The sequence below is a fragment of the Apostichopus japonicus genome, chromosome 7, assembly GCF_037975245.1.
Source record: "Apostichopus japonicus isolate 1M-3 chromosome 7, ASM3797524v1, whole genome shotgun sequence".
Lineage (NCBI taxonomy): Eukaryota > Metazoa > Echinodermata > Holothuroidea > Aspidochirotida > Stichopodidae > Apostichopus > Apostichopus japonicus.
The window spans coordinates 12600515-12620401 of record NC_092567.1 but is presented as its reverse complement, the minus strand read 5'-3'; the positions used below and the strand labels follow the sequence as shown (position 1 = coordinate 12620401).

The following is a 19887-nucleotide window of genomic DNA, read 5'->3' as shown; positions in this document are numbered from 1 at the left end:
TAGCCAGGGGACGGGCCGAGGGTCCCCCAGCATTTACTAACATTATTACACCTATATAGTATACGTGTGCATCGGACAGATCGACAAGTTTGCATTGAAAAATGGGCAGATGCACGTTTCGGAGCCTTGGTAAATATTGGGGGGGCTTATCATGCATTTGCCCCCTCAACTTTTTCATTGGGGGGGGCTGAGCCCCCCCCAAGCCCCCCCGGTTCCGCCGCCACTGCTATAGGTCTGCAATATATGCAGTGGCTGTACCAGAAATTTCAAAGTGGGAGTTGGGCAAAGCAAACAGTTTGGGGAGAGGACAATTTTTTTTTTTGAAGTGCAGAAACGAACTTGCATAATGTACACATCCTGTATAACGTGCACATTACGGGAAATGTAGGGGGCTAGTGGTTACGTCCTACCCCCCCCCCCTTCCCCCATGCATATTCCACGCTTAATCGGTGAACTAGCGCTTAGAAAACTTCTGTATTAGGCGCTATATAAATGCTATATTATTACTATTTAGCTAAATTTTAATTAATGAAAATATTTGCATGAATTTCAAAATTGTGACAAAACTTGAATGTCATATAACCAGGGTTGTATACATTCAGCATATTTTCAAGAGGGTTTTCGATCGATATCGAGACCAACTTGGCTCCCTGTGACCTACTACAGTGACTAGCTATACGTATACGTAAAAATAGACCACTTGCAAAAGCTTGCAAAAACTATACAAATATTTGCTCAAGGGTATTCAGATATTCTTTGTTCATTCGTAGCGAGCTTAAAGCACAAAATATATGAGAAAGACATTGACGTAGATATAGCTTTTCTGAAGTGGGGGGGGGGGCGAAACCAGTCGGATCAATCGATTATGACGTCACATAGAACGCAGAATGACGTCATTCTACAACACATTCGTCGCTCGTATATCCGTAATGTATTCAAATGAGTTCAATTTTAGTGATGGTCATCAAGAGCCTCTGTCACATCAACAGTATTCGTGAGACATCGGACGATATTGTCAGTACTGAACATTCCGAGTGATTTATGATGGTCATTTGTTTCAGTAGAGGCCTGATAATTAAGTGTGCATGAGTAGGTGGGGAGGGGATGGGGGTCCGGGGGAGGTGAGAGGGATTTTGTGTTATGTTCCCCACAGCTCAACCCCCGTCCCCCCCCCCCGTCCCCGACGTGCATGAGAGAGAGAGAAATTCAATTTCTATGGAATTTATTTACTTAATCCCTGGTCATGAGTTCCAATGAGATGGCCTCAGCCACCAGAAGTTGTTGGCGTAGTTGAGATATCCTAATTCTCTCATAGCGGCACTAAGGCACAACAGTACATGTCAGAAAGGCGAATTTAATTTCCGTGGAAGGTATTGCAGGCCCGGAAACTGTAGTGATTTCACATAATTCTCTTTTTTTTTGCTATTTTAACTTTAAGCACATAAATAGCCTACTTATATTTCCAAGCCCCTATAATTGGGGGTCCAAGAGCAGGGAATGTGTAGCATTTAGCGAATATAGCAAATAAAGGAAATTTTGGATGTAATTAAGGCACAGGCACAGGGGGAACTTGGACGAGCATCATGATTGGGGCAAATGCCCCACCCAATCTCTCTGCTTAAGGCCGCTACAACATATGAGAGTGATTTCCCGAATTCGGCACTTCGAACACAAATTCAGAAACGTATAAACGGAAATTATGCAGACTGTGTTTTGCACCTACCACGAGCGCCCTGAAAATTACGTAATCGTGCATCCCTGAGAATTTTCGGTGATTTGCCACTAGACATGCAGTCTGTACTGCTGATGTAGATACGTCTCGGGTTACTCACTGAGCAAAAGTCTACCAAACATTATCCAAGGAGTACAGTAGATTAGGTCTAGTACTAGTAGACTTATAACATCCATCTTTCGGTCAAAATGTCTCTAAAACTCATCCTTTACTCAGCTATTACGATCTTTTTCAACGGTGCAGTTTTGAGAAGATATCTGAAAGACGAATTACTACTTACAGGACCTTACACATTACTCATATTGCTCCCGACCATAACCCAACCAATCTGTCAACTAATATTTGGAGGTTTTTGTGGAATAACATTGTTCGCCATTGCATCTTATCGTATATACCAACGTCTTCCACAAAGATTCATCGATACCGACGGGAAATATGTATTCATTTCAGGTATTTTGCTCTACCTAGGCTTAGCCTAGGCTATAGGGTAGCTGTTAATAATCATTTGTGTACACTAGGACTAACACTAACAACAGCTATGCCGAGCCGAGGCATTCTTTGTAACTTTGTAAACTCTTAATCTTAGGCCTAGGCCAGCCAAGACGAACTTTGATTTACAGTTATCCAGAGACGGAGCGTTGTTGACAAGAAATGTTGATACACGTTTTAAGCTTAAACTAAGTCTAACAGCAGGTTAAGTATTCACAACAGACTTTGTAGTGTGACCAGAGTACAACGTACAACATTTTTTAGGCCTATGGCTGAGTACAGGGACCAAAATTATGACATTGTACCAGTTGTGCTACACTTTTGGAAATTTAACAGGAGCAACAGAAAGTAAGCAAAACTTGAAGTGTGCTAGCAAATCTCGCAATGCATTTTTCATAAAAGTTAAATCAAACGATACATAAATTTGTAAAGCTACTGTAGGTCCAAATCATCACTGTCAAGTAAGACTGCAAGTAGCCTAAAGTTTGTTTGTGCTACAGTAGTTCACTCATATTTAGTTAGCCTAAAATATTACCTGTTTGTGTCAAATGAAAAGTAAGAAACAATATCCCCAACTTTTTCTTTCTAGAATCCTGTTATTGTAGCCTGCTTGTGATATCAGTATTAAATGAAGGACTAGTAATCTAACCAATTTTTTTAATATTTTTAATAGACTGTGCCATAATAGAACTTTACCAGTATGACACCATCATTTGCAAGATACTGCTGTGAAAAAATTACTCAGAATTTCTGTACATTTTTGTCAATTTATGTAAAATGTAGATGTGCATGTTGTAAACATAAATTGCAAAAGCTTCTTGTGTATTTATTAGTAAAATTTTACTAAGGGTAGCATGTACTCTATGCAGATACTCTGAAGTCAAACAATTTAATGCCCGGTCCAAGCCATTAGTAGCTGGTCTGAAACTTGGTAAATGAATTGTTACCATGTGAAGTATGACTACTATAGCCTACATTTGTGCAATCCCACAGCACTTCAAGTTGGCAAGCTTTGTTGCCAAAAAAACAAAACATTTTTGTAATAATCTAGGCAGCTATTAACAAGGTCAAAAGTTGCACATTCATGTATCAAGTTTAGTTGAATGGTCTCAACTTAAGAATTTGCACAAAAGCTCTACACATGTGAAAGAATCCACACAATAGAAATCACCATCAATGTAGTTTGTATGAAATTTTGAATAAAAACAATAAACACCACCCTAGAGCTGCATGATTAGGCCTAGTGCTACAGTAATATAATTTTGAGGTGACATACTGTATTAAAGAGTTCTATCTTTGTTGTAGAAAATGCCAAGTGTACTTTAGACTCTCATTGCTCAATTATTGAAATGTTATAATGAAAAATGTATTCCAACAAATGTGAATTTTTCAAACAGAACATTTGAAATCATATGTACTATAGTATAACATGTTTAAAAGAACACTTGCAAGGCTGATCATAGGCTCTGTTTAGGGTAGTGATGTAAATTTACAAAAATATAGATTACTAAACACCAGCACTGGGGAGACAACATCTTGTGTTTCCTTTACTGTAAAATGCAATGTTTAATTTGGGGGGGGGGGGCTGTAATGACTTGCCCGAAAAATATAACCAAAATTTTTCGCGCGCATTCTAAATCTTATTGTACATATAATATAGGCATTCATCAGTTATTACATCGCTACCAATTAAGTAAATCATATGCCATGTTATTACCCTTCCATATTGGTTAGAATTTTTCGGGAAGTTGTTACAATAATAAATATTATAAGTTTAATCATTGAAAAACACATTGGAATTTATTTTTCGTTCAGTACAGTAGGTGCCCAAAAAATTCTCCTCATATTGCCCGAATTTTCACAAAAATATTTTCTTGGGGGGCTGCAGCCCCCCAGCCCCCCCGCCTCCTATGCCTATGTATACATACATCATAACATAATACTTATGGGTTTCCCAAGAGCAGATTAAAGCTACCACACCTCTATCGCCATGGTATGCATCTCAATTTGTTTTATTTAAGTTACCATTTTCAAATTATTTTGGGTGAAGTGTTAGCTCTGTTAAAGACATTATATTCTCTTCACTCAGTTTAGTGCATCTAGGTCAGAAGGTCATATTTATGATTACATTGAGTAGATGTAAATACTGTACCTCCAGTAGCTGTGCCAGAACAATTACAGACACTATTAATGATAAGCTTGTTAATAATAAGCTTGTTTTATAACCATGTATGTCAAAGTACATATTTTTTATTCCCATTGTGCAGGCTGTGATTCTGGCTTTGGGTTTGCCATAGCTAAAGCGTTAGATGAGAAAGGTGTTCATGTGTTTGCTGGATGCTACCTCAAAGGACAGGAGGGGGAGCAGAACCTAGTGAAGGCCTGTAGTGATAGGTTGGTGACAATACAGTTGGATGTGACCAGCGAGGAATCAATAACAAATGCAGTCAAAACTGTCCAGGAGAAACTCCAAGGAAAAGGTATAATTTAAGTATCTACAAAGGAGGGCAGGGGAGAGGGAGGGGGAGGGGGGCACAACTTTTGAAGGGCAGGAGGGACGTGACAATGCTTTGAGGTAGAAAATCCGAAAGGTATGTTATCAGACCACTGTTGGCTAAGGAAAGCACTAGCAATCAGACACATACAGTACAGTACTAACAATAAGACTGTGAAATGAGTATGAGCAACAGTTAACTGCAATTGAGCATGGTCATTACAGTACATTACTACAGCCATGGTGATTACTACTCTGTAGTATTACAGGCTAAGTTTATACTGACATTCTAGAATTTAGACGTTTAATTGTTTACCGAGTATTTTGCATTATACAGACATAAGAGGTGGCTGTGGTGCTTTGACATGAAATTATACTGTGAAGAGGGTATTACTGCCTTCCAGTAAATGAAAAGTCACAGAGTAAGTGCATGATTGAGATTTGACAGACTGTTCTAGTATTCATCTTCCTTTCAGATCTCTGGGCATTGGTGAATAATGCAGGTATCATGTACTTAGGAGAAGCAGAAATCGTTGCTATGACGATCTACAAGAGAGTCATGGCTGTGAATCACTATGGTGTGGTATTACTTACGCAGGCATTCTTACCACTGCTGAGGCGCTCAAAGGGTCGAATAGTCACAATGAGCTCAACAGGAAGTGAGCATTTCTTTTATAAAATACAACCAGATAAAGTTATTGTCATGTCTGGTAATACTCTCTGTCAGAGATCATCTTACTAAATGTACAGTGGTTCTATCATTAGGAATATGTATAGAAACAGTAATGCTATTAGGGATATGTATTGTGGTATCATATTCAAGCATGAAACCTATCATGTGGCTGTGTTGATTGGGGTACTTTTAAACTTGATTATACAGTATTGTGGAGTGTGTAGCGTTGTGTCAGTTCTATCATTATGTAGTATAGAGAGTGTGTCCTTTGGATATGTGGGTTAGTTTTAGCTTTTTTAATTAAATATAAGTGAGGCTATGTAGAATTCACAGTATAGAACCTGATATGAACATTGAAAATAGTACATGTTAAGTCAAAATTTTCATTTCTTTGCAAGTCAAAAATTTGGACTTACATGACAATGTTGTGATATTTTGTAGCAACATGTTTCTAGAAAACTTTTGACTTTTTTCATCTCCAAGTGTTAAAATAATGTTAATTACATGCAAATCATTAAAATCTCTTCATCTCTCTCCCGCTAGGTGAAATAGCATTTCCAATGCTGTCAGCTTACTGTGCTAGTAAGGCAGCCTGTAAAAGTTTTATGGATGCCCTACGTCTTGAGATGATGAAATGGGATGTGTCTGTTTCTACAATACACCCTTCTGGATATGCTACTAGTGAGTATTAAACTAATTATGTTTGACTTGTGCAAAGTATAACTTGAAGAATGCACATATATGGGATGTGTCTGTTTCCACAATACACCCTTCTGGATATATGCTACTAGTGAGTATTAAACTAATTATGTTTAACTTGTGCAAAGTATAACTTGGAGAATGCACATATATAGGATGTGTCTGTTTCAACAATACACCCTTCTGGATATGCTACTAGTGAGTATTAAACTAATTATGTTTAACTTGTGCAAAGTATAACTTGGAGAATACACATACAGTATATGTTGCCATTTGCAATGTCATTATTTACATGTTGATGACATAATCAACACGTTCACTATCTTCGGTTACAAAAATACTTTTGAAAACTCTATTAAGATCCATGGGAGAAGATGTTATGTGCAGTGCAAATATCATTGGCTGATTCTGCTCACAGTTTCAATACCTTGTTATACATTAAAGAGGCCATGACATGAAAAATCCAACCAATCGAGATTAACTTCCTCTGAATCTATGAGAAAATCTATTTTCAAAACTATTCTCATCACGTTCAAAACCTCAAAGACTAATTACAAATTAATGTTTGGCAATGATGACATCATATTAGGAGCACAAGCACAGGCACGTACCGGATGTGCGACGATCATACGGTCCCACATATATACACGCACATTTACACTGAGAGAACAACCACTGTATTACACTATATCGTTAGAAAATTCAATTTGTATTTACAAGTTTTCAAGTTTTGAGAAATTACCATATAAACAGCTAAGGTTATTAAAGTAGAGTGACTGGACTATTTAATCTTATACACAGAAAATAAGGTCTGGTTGTCAGATGCAACACAAATATCAATAAGTAAACAAACACTTTGAAAAAGATATGTTTGAGAAATGATCTGGGTTGTCATTAGAGGGTGTTCTGTTGTGAAGCAAGAACATGTTTTGGTTGAGTTATAATTTATAAAATAAAAGATTAAGATCTTGGTTTTCATTAGAGGGTGTTCTGTTGTGAAGCAAGAACATGTTTTGGATGAGTTATAATTTAACTATAAGGGGTTAAAATCTTTGACTAAAGTTTTGTACACCGTCAGTGATTTAAATGGTACAAATATCTTTAAGATGAGTGTTTCTTTAGGATTCATGTTTTCACCTTCCTTAGCATTAGAGATTTTGTGGAAACAAAGAGGAAGAACCAAATAAGGAGAAATCCTTCAAAGAAGTCCTGCACAACAAGCCATTGCACTGTTTTCTTTCTTTTACAATTTAAAGTATAACCTTAAGTGGTCAGATTCCCTATGCTTGACTGTTGTCTGGGTTTGCTGAATGTTGTATCACCAATGTTCCAGTTTTAGTATAACTTTTCTTGATACAGATCTTATTCATAAAGAAACATGGGAGCAAAACATCACTGAAATATTGAATGCTGTTAAGCCTGGTTTGCTTGAAGAATATGGCCCCAACTACAAAGCTTGCTACATGAAGAAGGCATCACCATTGTCTTTGCCATCTGATTTGACTCCTGTGGTGACTGCCGTGGATCATGCGCTGCTTGCTAAGAGTCCTCTTCCACAGTACATAGTCGGTTTGTCAGCAGAAATACATATGTTGCTTGCTGCATGGCTTCCAATTGGTGTCTCTAAATATCTGGTTGGAGTGTTCCTTCTTTCTAAAAGTTCAATCAGTAAAGTGAAGAACTCAAGCAGTGATAAACCAGAAACCCCAAAGAGGGCTGTATCCGCAGAATCAGGAAAGTTACAAGATGAAGAAAAGATCAAAGAAGAGGTTGAAACACCATCTGAGGGAAATGCAAACTAAACTCTTAGTTTTTAACATAATATTGTATATAGTGGCAATCAGCTTATCTTGGACTGTTGCCAGGCTGGCAGTCTACATTATGACTATCATCTTATCGCTTCATTGGGAATGCAATCTGGCATTTAATACAAAACCTGGCTGGAACCTGGCTGCAAAATTACCAGAGGTCTACAACATGGATCACATTCTTCAGTTTGGCCATGGGTCTTAAAGCACTGCTGCCTGCATTATGGATGACAGGCTAGTAACCTGCAGTGTAGCCTGTATAGTCTTGTAGCACGGCTGGCAGTCTACAGTATTACTTGCATTATGGCTAGAGCACTAGACATAGTGAACGATGCACTTTATAATTATTATCATCTGTCCTCTGTCTGTCCAATAAAAACTAACCACACCTTTTCTTAGCCAACAATATAGGAGGATAAATGTGGAGAAAATGTGATAATATTATGAAATCTTGCATAAGAAGCCATTGACCAAGGGGAATGTAATTTGTCATTTGTGACTATTTTAAGAAACAGTGGGATAATTTCATTGTGCTTTACTGCAATGGAATTATCCTATAGTATCTCTCATGGATTTTGATCACAGGAGGTTCTGAAATATCCTTGGCTAGTTCAACTGTGGAATCTGTTAAGCCTCACAATTTAATACATCTTCAGAAAAATCAAAACATGTGCTTGAAAATTGCTAGTTTACTGAAGCACGGCAAATTAGCAGATAAAATTATCCTTTAGACACAACGTGTACTTGAACCTCCTGAAGTTAAAGTGGTACACTTTGTTGATTGTGCTAATAGTAGCACACTAGACTGTTTTATGCTAATTTAAATTTTTAATGGTACTTGAAAATAGTAGTATTTTCAAGAATAGATGAGTACACTATACATTTGGAGCTTGCCAAGTTTTTCATCTTTTAAACCTGTAATTATTATTATTCTTACTTTTTTCTTCTTTTTTAGGGGGGGGTGAACTCTGATCTATAAATTGTTTAAGAGAGGGGAGGCTTGGCTTATGTTCAATTTTTGGGTGATTTGACATATCATTTTAATTTTTATACACAGCATTGGGAAACTGTTGGGATTGTTTCTGATGTAGGATTCCCAGCTGGGATCCAGTTATAGTCTTAAAACACTGCATAGTAAACTAGATGAACAGTATACAAATAATGAATGGTTATGAGTGCAATAGTGCAAATATTTCATGAGTTGAGAGACCACTATTTGGAAACCATTCATTATTTGTTTTATACAACATATTATATTAAGATGGGTAAAATGCAACATATTGTTTTGAACAGACAGGTTTCTCTGCTCTCTTACCATTAAAAAAAGTGCTACCAAAAAGGTATAACCCATGGTTCTATTTCATAGAGTGCAATAGAGTGGATTTTGCATGCAATCGACGAGCAATTGACCAATCAAATGGCCGGAATATAATTAGGTGTTGTATAATATAAACTAAATAACACCTCATAAATCATAATTTGAATGGTTCAAGTGCACTGACTGATACGTATGTTGGTGCAGAGTATTTTCTCTTGTTCCAAGGATGCCAAATAGTTGGTAAATTAAGCTACTAAATCACTTAACGAACTTAGCAAATTTCATATGCAATTGATGCTAGGCCTACCTTATCTGTTGCTATGCATGGATCAATATCAGAGACAAACAAGATTCTTCTTCTGGCTATTAAACAATTGACACTGAATCAACAAACTGAAAACAATCATATTTTGTCCTCATGCATTTGCTATGGTGGAACAATAGGTCTCTTTACTGATCTAAACATAACTTCCACCGTTCTGATTTTGTATTATATAAATTAATTGTGTTCCATGATAATGATCTTGAAATTGTTGTACATCATATTGGTAACATTGTTATTTGCAAAAACTGATGTGAAATTGGATAATGAATATTGGTGAATGGGAGTATTTTTTCCATTGTGTGTGAGTAGGCGATCCTCCTTTTCAGAAGCCTGGTATAGAATTTAGAGTAATATGTGAATGGCTAAATGGAATCTAAAGAAGGACGTTTTGATATAGTCGAGTCCCATGTCAATATCACAACAAGGTACATGTGAAGTTGATGAGGCATTTTTAATGCATACAGTTCAATAATCTCACCTTTCAAGCATATTTGTTTTCATTTCATAAATAATTCTGCACCTTTCATTTTGACTTTTTGTACTAATTTGTATGTGTGTACTAACTCTAAATTAAGGTTCATTTATCGTGATATTATGAAATCTGTCTTCTTTTTATCTGCATATGCAGCATGCATTTTTTGCATTTATTTAAGACATTATTCTGTTTGCTCTGTAGTGATTGATATTAGCCAATTATCCTAAATAATTTTAAGCTGTTAAATTAATTCTTTCTTAACTTGTATCCAGATAAATCTGTTGGTAATTAAGCTCATCAGGGTCCAGCATTTTTCCATATTTGATTTATTCCTTTTTATTGAATTTTTATTGAATAAAGGAACCACCAAGTGATTCATCTTCTTGCTCAATATGTGTTACTATGACAACACTCTGAGGTAGAGAGACAGAATAATATCAAAACAAAATAGTGCTTCAATTGGTGTTTGAACTTGATCAAACATCTGATATCTACATTTCAGCTCATTTGGCAGAATTGTAGCCATTGAAAGGCTACAGTAGTGTATGTCCGTAATTATGCTAGAAGATCAGAAAATGGCCACTACCTGTGTTACTCATGATGGAACCAAAAATCATGTCTTGTACAAGGGAAGACAAAAGATTGATTTCAGTGAGAAATCTATGATAAATTTAATTGTGTGTGTGTGTCCGGACACTTATCCACAAAGAAATACAGTCTGGTTGAGTGTCATTCTTGGTATGTAGATAACCCTTGGTGAATAAAAGAACCCCATTGAAATGATGGAGGTCAAAGGTCAACAAAGGTCTAAAACTCTTATTAACATGTTCTGAACTCACATTCCCTTTGTACAGTAGACAGCGATACTCCTTGATACTGCCCTCTAGAGTTGCAGATATATCACAGGTGTGAGTGAGACTTGTGTCAAATTTTATCATTTCTTTATCATTTATACCAAATGGCATAATTTCAAATCTTGAAAAAATGTTATGCAATGTTATAGATGAAATAGATGGTATTTTGTAGATTGTGATAAATTTTACAGCATTAATCCATTTGCTTTTTGATATTTGAAAGTTAATGGAATATTTCACTTCACCATTAACATAATTTGGAATGCCTGTTTATTTGTCCTTTTTCTTTGCAATATTTCATAACTGGTGAACTTGCAAGTGGATTCCAAGAAGTTATTGTCTAAGAAACTGGAAACCAAAAAACTGTTTGAGACTTAGAACTTAGAACTATTATTAATTTTTATCAACTAATCTCCTAAAATTTGAATGCAAATATTGTTTTTACATTTTGATTTTTATCTTTACCTTTAGTTTCATTACTTTTCATGGCAATGGTTTTTGTGTTTTATTAATTTTTTTATTATGGTGTAATATATCTTATTGATAGCAATCATAAATGAGAGGAACTTTTTCTAAAAATCCATAGGCTCAATGTCACTAATTGAATCTACTATTTCTCACAAAGGTACTCACTAATAGCTTTTCTATAAAAATGATCTGAAATATGTACTAAGTTGTCTTGAACTTTACTCTAGACATTTGTGAATATATTACAATTTTTGTTTGCTGTGATATTATGAGATGATTAAAATTGCAAAGGAGAGTTTAGCTGACTGACTTTCAGATGTCTAGTCTCAAGGGGGTTGAACAGGGCATATACTGTACGTCCAATGTGTTGTATCCTTTTGTGTGTGCATTAATATTGATGGGGTAGTGCATTGAATATAAACTATAACCATGAGTTGTTGAGAGAATGTTCTAACAAATAACTTCATAATGTAGATTTTTTTTATTCATATTAAAGCAGTGTTCTGTGTTACTGATGATGGTTCTAGTTTGAGTACTACTTGTTAACTTTCATTGCAATGTGTTTCATGTTTTGAATAATCACATTTGGTTTATAACATGGACGACAGAAAAGAAATGGAAAGGTTTGTATGTGATTAACAGAAATGTAAAGAATGTGCATCATCAGGCCTATCGAGTGGAATGGCTATTGTGTATTACTTAGTACCGTACTCAATAGGTTTGATACAAACATCTGAAATGGCAGCACAAAACACAGTTTTAAAATGATTCAACACTGGTCAAGTTTCTTATTGATCAATCATTGCTATTGCACTGCTTGTATCTAAAGCTTCCTATCACAGATCATGTGACCTGTTTGATTCATGTTCTTAGCATATGCATAAGACAGGTTCATCTTGCAAAGTTAGCAATATTTTGCTCACATGAATCCTAATAAATTACGACGAAGAAGCATCAGTTCTCATGATTATTTTTTTTCTTTTTCATCCAAGAAATCTCACTTTAAATATGACAATAAAACGGGCAAGGGGTGACGGGGAGGGGGGGGGGACTTCTAGTGCTACCTCAGTTGTAAAGTCACACTGAATCGTTCGTTTTGTTGACGTCCCAATACTCTCATTATTGGTTGGGGCAGCCTTTTTCAACATGGATAACTACATTCATGACAAGATTCGATTAAAAGATAAATATGTAGTAATGAGGAGGCTTTTATGTCAGGGAGAGCCCCTTGCACTTAGTTGTAACAGTTCCCCTATACAATACCAGCGACTACATCCAGCCAATAGAAGAATATCCACTTTTAAAATATTGATTTCTTGGACATATTCACCATTTTCCAATTTGCAGAACATGCGTGTTGAAATTGCTCGAAGATGAATGATATCGTATTTGTATGGATCGAATTGAAGCTTCCGGTAAAATTAACCCATTATTAGTATTTAACATAGTTACAACGATCAATCTGCCGTTAGCATTTATTAAAATATAAAAGAACCTATAGTTTTGTGATGCCTCCGTACAGTGACTCGAGACTGGAAAATTATACATAAAATAAAGTGACTCGTCACAAAATTGATAATTATGACTAAGTAGCTATATGATAATATTCAGTCATAATGTAGGACTGTAATAAAGTCAAACTGTATATAATACCTATATACATCGTACTCGATAATGAATTTATATTTGGTTTCTAACATGCAAACAGCTTTTCTACTGGCCTTACTCATTCAACTAATTTGATCAGAGAGAAATCTCCAGGGTATTTGCTCTAATTTCGCCTTCCACCGAGCTCTGGTTTTGGAGGTGAATGAATCTGTTCATGGCCAATTAAAGTTCCTCTGTTATTATCAGGGCAATGCTGTACAATTGGTCACGTCGCTCAAAATATACTACTATTGTAAATCTTACAGCATCGCAGAGAGGAAATGCTTACACCTTCCGCGAAGGACTGTAGTTAACACAATGCCGAAAGTGATTTGCAGTCGAGTTTTGTTTATCAGTTGCCGACCTAGCTCCGTCACTTTTCATCTTATGCATGTGATGGGACTGAGGTTGAGGGTTTCACCAAGTTTGTCGTGGTTTTCGTGCCCAGGCTCTTTATCGAGGTCAAGGGCGTAGGAACCGGGGTGCTGCGGGGGGGGGGGCGCTAGCCCCCCCCCCCGTGAAAAATATGGGGGGCAGTGGTATGATTCGGCTTCGCAAGTCAGAAAACCCCTTTTTCATTTCCAAATGAGAAAAAAAATCTCATTTGGAGCACATGCATCTAAGGCCAAGTGAAAATGCAAAATTATTTACAAAATGGAGTGGGTGTTGAAGTGTGCTATATTGCACCAAATTGCATCTGAGGCCACCTGGAAATTTCCAGGGGACACCCTCCCCTTAGACCCCTCCCCCCAGGCCGGCCATCAGTCTTCAGCCCCCCCCCCCACTCAAAAGTACCTTCCTACGCCACTGATCGGGGTGACTTGGTACAGACATAGGAATAATATTATGTTGCAATATATACTGGGCCTATCATGAAAATTACCAGTGATCACTAAAATCACGAGCTATGTGAGTCTCATGCTTACCATATGCTCATCTTTATTTCCGTCTGTCAGTTTTATAAACTTTATAGGCCTACTTGGAGCTACATGGCACAGAACTTTCTGTGAGCTACATCACTGTAGAGTAGCAACGGAGATCCACCCGCACCGGCAAACGGCTTGAATTGCAGCCCTACCGTGACTAGGAAACACCGTAGTCATTCGTATACAGGTCTATATACTTTCTGAAAAGTTGAATTGGTTATATCAACAAATGGTTTAACTCAAGCTGCTGATATCACCACATTATTATAATTGTTGATACAACCATTAATCAAAACAACGCATACAGTTAAAATGATGGCCCGTACCGGAAGCCATTTTAACATTTAATTGGTAATTTTAGATATCTTAAATTGTTTCTTATTTTAGATATCTTAATTTCTATTTCAGATATCTAAATTTAAATTCAAAATATCTGAAATTTAATTCGAGATATCTGAAATTTTATTTCAGATATCTGAAATTGAATTCAAGATATCTAAAATAGACTTCGAGAAATGTGAAATTCGAATTCAGATATCTGAAATTGAATTCGAGATATCTGAAATTGAATTCGAGATATCTGAAATTCTCATTCAGATATCTGAAATTAAATTCGAGATATCTGAAATTGAATTCGAGATATCTGAAACTGAATTCGAGATATCTGAAATTCTAATTCAGATATCTGAAATTGAATTCGAAATATCTGAAACTGAATTCCAGATATCTGAAATTGAATTCCAGATATCTGCAATTCTAATTCGAGATATCTGAAATAGAATTTCTGATTTCTCGAATTCAATTTCAGATATCTGAAATGCATATGCAGAAATTCCCGATTAAATGTTAAAATGCCGTACGTATGAAAAGCCATTATAATCATTTTAATCGGGAATTTTCAGATATCGGAAATTGAATTCGAGATATCTGAAATTCTATTTCAGATATCTGCAATTGAATTCGAGATATCAGAAATTCTATTTCAGATATCTGCAATTCTATTTCAGGTAACTGAAATTCCATTTCAGGTATCTGAAATTCTATTTCAGGTATCGGAAATTCTATTTCAGATATCTGAAATTGAATTGCAGATATCTCGAATTCAATTTCAGATATCTGAAATTCTCTGGTATTTTGAGATATCTGAAATTCAATTTCAGATATCTGCAATTATTTGTAGATATCTTAAATAGATATGTTATTTAATTTGAGATATATGAAATTCCTTATTAAATGTTAAAACGGCTTTCCATACGCCCGCTTTGGGAATTTATCAGCAACGTACTTCTGTTTCAACATTGATCTACCACGTGACTAGCATCTCTATGACAACACTATTTAAAGCAGAATACAATCCCCACTCCTCTAACCGCCCCCCCCCCCCGCCTGCCCCAGACTGATGATGATGTAGATTATAATATATATTGTTGTGTGAAAATGAGATATGTAAAATGAGATCACTTAAAGCTTGATCAGTTTCAGCAAAATTAAGAAAATTTTTAATTGTCCACTGACGTATTTAAATTTCTTGAAGAAAAAATTCTTTGTAAAGTTTCAAAAGATTGCACCATTTCGCAATTTAAGCGACATTACGTCGCCCCTGTTACTATGACAAAAATCTGGTCTTTTCTCTAAATGGCAGTGGTGGTGTTGTTCAATTAAAACCCAGAAAGTAGTTGCAAAAGGGTCCTTTGTAAAAAATGGCATTTAAGAAATCCTGTCCTTCAACAGAAAATGCCCTATAGGGTGCCATATATACAGGGGTTTATAGCGGTTCCAAATATATACTTGCTCACTCAAACTCAAACCATGAATTGAAAATTTCATACAGTTTTGCTTTATATATCGTGTTCCTATGGGGCGTAACCAAATATACCTTGGGTGGGGTGGGGGTGTCAGTTGACTCTCTTCACCTCTCCCTCTCTCAGACAAATAGTACTGAACTTCCTACTGTACAGTATACATGATACATAACATGAATATGCTTAAACTACTCAACAGTCGAAACTTCCTCAAGATCTCTCAAAAGTTGCAAAATAAACCACCATAAAGTGTTCAAAGGGTACTCAACTCCCTTGAACTACTAAACATCTAAGCAAGGGCGGCGGAAGCACTTTTAATATGGGGGGGGGGGGCACCGACATCAAAGGGCACTTTGCAGAAATTCGATTGGACTGATGCAGCCATCTTATTTGCGTATACACATCACTCCATCAACGCCCCCCCCCCCCCCCTTCAAGGAAAATATGCATACTAGCACTGCAATATCCAAAGTGCAAATTGGGAACCAAGGAACAAGTTTTCTTTTGAGACAAAATGAGGTGAAATCATCTAGTTGCTAATGTAGGAATCTTCCGAATTAGAGTTTATTCCTTGTTAACAATTTTTTCCATTCGAAATAGCTTTGAGATTGACCCACAGAAATTCATTAAAAGTCAGGGGCGTAGCCAGGATTTGCAAAGTTTAATGCACGACTCTCTGAGCGGAGCGCGACCATCGGTTGGAGAGGAGCGTACAAGAAAATTTTTGGTTTTACAAACCCCTCAGATGGCCGGAAACGGCCCTTCCCGAGGGTTCATTCTGGTTCCCTGGCCTCTTGCTAACTTGAGACACCTTAAATTTTATGTAGAAAAAGGGCACATTTTTAACCTGAGGAAAAGTGGGGGGGGGGGCACGTGCCCCCTGTGTCCCCCGGTTCCGCCGCCCTTGCATCTAAGTCCCCCTCTCCACACCAAAAATTGTGCTTCTGGTTTGTCTAATTGCAACTGACCAGTTCGAGGACAGCCCTTATAGTAAACGACTGAACTAGCTTTCTTAGTTTTAAATCACCAAGGTGATACTGCAAATATGGCGCTGCGCATACCAAACTATTGAAAACACTGACTCTTTGTCAACATCTGGAGGCATATTTGGAATAAGCGATTCGATTTGAACACACCAGGAGGATAAAATCACGGGTAATTTCATAGGTCTTCTGAAGATTTTGTATAGAGCCTTTTGATCTGCTATGTTTACCTGCACAACGTTATCACGTTAGCGGCTAGACATATTTTTTAAATCATAGCCTAACGTTACACCTATTTTACTTCATACATTAACAGTGTAGTATAGGCCTAGGCTAGTAGTAATAGTTTTAACGTAATGCAGTTTCTTTAACTTACTTTAACAGTAACTTGTAAGTTACAGTAGCTCGTAGCAGTAGCCTTGCAAAAACTCAAATCAAATGGAATTTATTTATGTAGTTAGCAGAAAATTCATCATCATTTCAGACGTTTGTATATCAAGTATAGCCTAGGCCTAGGCTAGGTTATTTACCTTGATGATACTTAGTTAATGATCTAGCTTAGGAATCAGGGACAATTTGGGAGGTCTGGGACTGTCGGGAGTTCCAGGGCAGTAGCATTAAAACTAAGGGTTGAAACAAAACCATAGGTTAGTTTATAAGTTGAGCAATAGTGATGTGTCTGTTTACATCTAATCAACATCTTGATATGAAATTTGGATGATTTTCTACATGATCCTCCTAGGCTAGGCCTACTTTGAGGAATACTAAACATGAAGACCAAATTCTTTTCATTACTGACACTAGTCGTGTGCATTTAACAAAGGTAGAACAAAACTATCTGAGAAATATCACATTTTTGAGAACATCTTGAGAAAACATTGTTCTAAAAGGAAAAGAAATTAGAATGCTAGAATGTAGTTGCACTTGGTATTTCGGCAGTATGTAGGCTAGACCTACAGTATCTTTTGTGAAACACCAGAGTTAACTTTGTCAAGGTTGATTGGGAGTTCCTGTACACCGATATAATATCATGATAAGAAGAAGAATAAGTATTGTTCTATTTGAAGTCAATATACTAAATTCTTGTGTAAAATAAATTTGTTATAGTGTTAGAGTTTGCTAAAATTGCCCAATTTTTGTGATGTCCAAGCACTCATCCCATCTCTGAGTGAGATCTCCCGAAGACTGTTGAGTGCATTCTGGAGCTGTATATACATGTTATACAAGCACTCTTCAAAGGTATTACTTATAAACAGATTAAGATGGGAGTGTAGTCTAACCAATGCAGAAGTTAGGTGCAGAAGTTAGGTTTGTCGTAGCTGTTCAAAGTATTTCATTCCCAAAACTGAATAGTTTTTTATTAAGTCATATGAGGTGTGTGCACTTTCTTTGTGTTGTCCATCTGGCCCATTTGGTCAGTTGTGCATGCAGATATATAAAAATTACCAACCTTATTCATACTATTTAGGCCTAAGAACAGTTGTTTTTTTATTGCTCTTTTGGAAAAATTGATCACAGGAGGTTGAATTTAAATGTTAAATACCATTAAATTTAAAGTTGCATGGAACAGTCTGATTGTTTCTTGGATTACAAGGGACATTGCTGTAAATTTTAGGTCATGTCCAGAAACTCCAGATCCTCACTATCAATGTAACATCCTTTGGGTTAGCTTAGTTAAATCTACTAGCCTGTTATTTGTTCTATTTGAAGTATATATAACAAGGTTACAAGTATTTCAACTCATCTCAGATCATCGAAGTGAATTTCGGATGCATTCTGCTCTTTAATGTAGTCTGCGTAATATTAAATCTCGATATACGGCCAGTTCATGTGAAAATAATGCTACTGTATGAACATTGCAAAGAGTTTGGTAAGGATTTATGCAAAATATGTAGATGTGCATGTTAGTAATAATTGCAAAGGCTAGATATAAGGAAATTTGAGAAATTTATTCATGCAATGAGTAACCTTAAGCCTTCAGGGCAACATAATTGTACCAACTATGCTTCATGTGTACAGTATGATGCATATCCCTCATCATAACTGAACTTTCCTTCAATTCAGTCTTAAGTAAAAAGTAGTATTAAACCAGTTGTTGCACAGGTACAATACAAATGAAAAAACAAAGATTCTGAAATTGATAATTTATCTTTCTTTGAATTTTTGAAACCATATTCCTTGTTTTTCTTTCATTTTAGGACCGACATGTCACCTGGGAGGGATCGGTCGGTACGAATTTCGGAATCAATTGCCACAAGTACTCCTTTTTCTGGAGAAAAGAAATTCAACCGCTCTCCCAGTGATGCTATCAGCTATGAAGATTTATTGGTTGCTCAGTACCTGGACAGTCTACAGAAGAGTCAGCCTGCTCAGTCAAAGAGAAAGTAAAGCCACTTTATAATCTGTTTGTGTACTTCAATAATTAGTGCATGTGGGAATGCATGGTGTCATGTTTATTGTTTATGTAGTGAAAAGTCTATAGTGTCTAAACTAAACAAACAATGCTTCTCGTACACATAATTAATTGTAATTTAATGTTTGTGTAATGCAGATAAGTATTACTTTAGTTTGTTCATCCCGCCATCCACACAAAGGGCTCCTTCTCATCATTGCTGTCACTACTTTCCTTAGTTCTTTAGATTATTGCTCTGCCTTTCGCAGATTATACCTGTTGGTAAAAAGGCACCCTCAATGTATACAATACTTGATATGTTTAATCAATTCATATGAATAAGTTCAGCAATGCTTTCAAAGGTGATGCCATAGCATCTCTGGCAGTGCAAGTACATAAGCACAATGTATGAATAAAGAGAAGTTGAAATGCAACCAGTTGCTGAAAATGGCTACCGAATTAACTAATTAATCGAGTGAATTTACAATTAATCATTTATATATTTTGCTTGTCCATCACACCAACAGATTGCACAGATCTGCGGCTAAAGCTTCCCCTTATCTACAGCGAGTAGGATTTTCAGATCATGGACCATCGTTCCCTGGTAAGACGAGAGGAACCAGGCCTATTTCTGCAGTCAGCAGAACATCTGACAAGAAGAGAATTGATATGAGTTTTCTGGCTGGTCAATCAAAGTCTGACTCGAAAGATGGAGAGGAGGAAGAGGAGGGTAAAAGACCTGTCAGGAAGAGACCAGAGAGTGCTCCTGTATATAAAACTAAAAGGTAGTATCTGTATAGAA

General features: G+C 36.5%; 2 protein-coding genes across 2 annotated transcripts in view; both read left to right on the top strand.

Moving 5' to 3' along the window:
• Nucleotides 1-1798: 1798 nt before the first annotated feature.
• LOC139969372 (estradiol 17-beta-dehydrogenase 2-like) lies at nucleotides 1799-12287 on the top strand. Its single transcript, XM_071974259.1, has 5 exons — nucleotides 1799-2182; nucleotides 4489-4701; nucleotides 5192-5374; nucleotides 5932-6069; nucleotides 7447-12287. Exons 1-5 carry the CDS (start codon nucleotides 1921-1923, stop codon nucleotides 7887-7889), a joined length of 1239 nt encoding a protein of 412 aa, XP_071830360.1. The 5' UTR covers nucleotides 1799-1920; the 3' UTR covers nucleotides 7890-12287.
• Nucleotides 12288-16736: 4449 nt separating this feature from the next.
• LOC139969371 (doublecortin domain-containing protein 1-like) overlaps nucleotides 16737-19887 on the top strand; it is a 37008-nt gene continuing 33857 nt past the window's right edge. Inside the window, exons 1-3 of the mRNA XM_071974258.1 lie at nucleotides 16737-16865; nucleotides 18892-19077; nucleotides 19613-19870. Of these exons, the coding sequence (XP_071830359.1) occupies nucleotides 18899-19077; nucleotides 19613-19870 (437 nt within the window). The 5' untranslated portion in view covers nucleotides 16737-16865; nucleotides 18892-18898. The remainder of the gene's footprint in view (nucleotides 16866-18891; nucleotides 19078-19612; nucleotides 19871-19887) is intronic.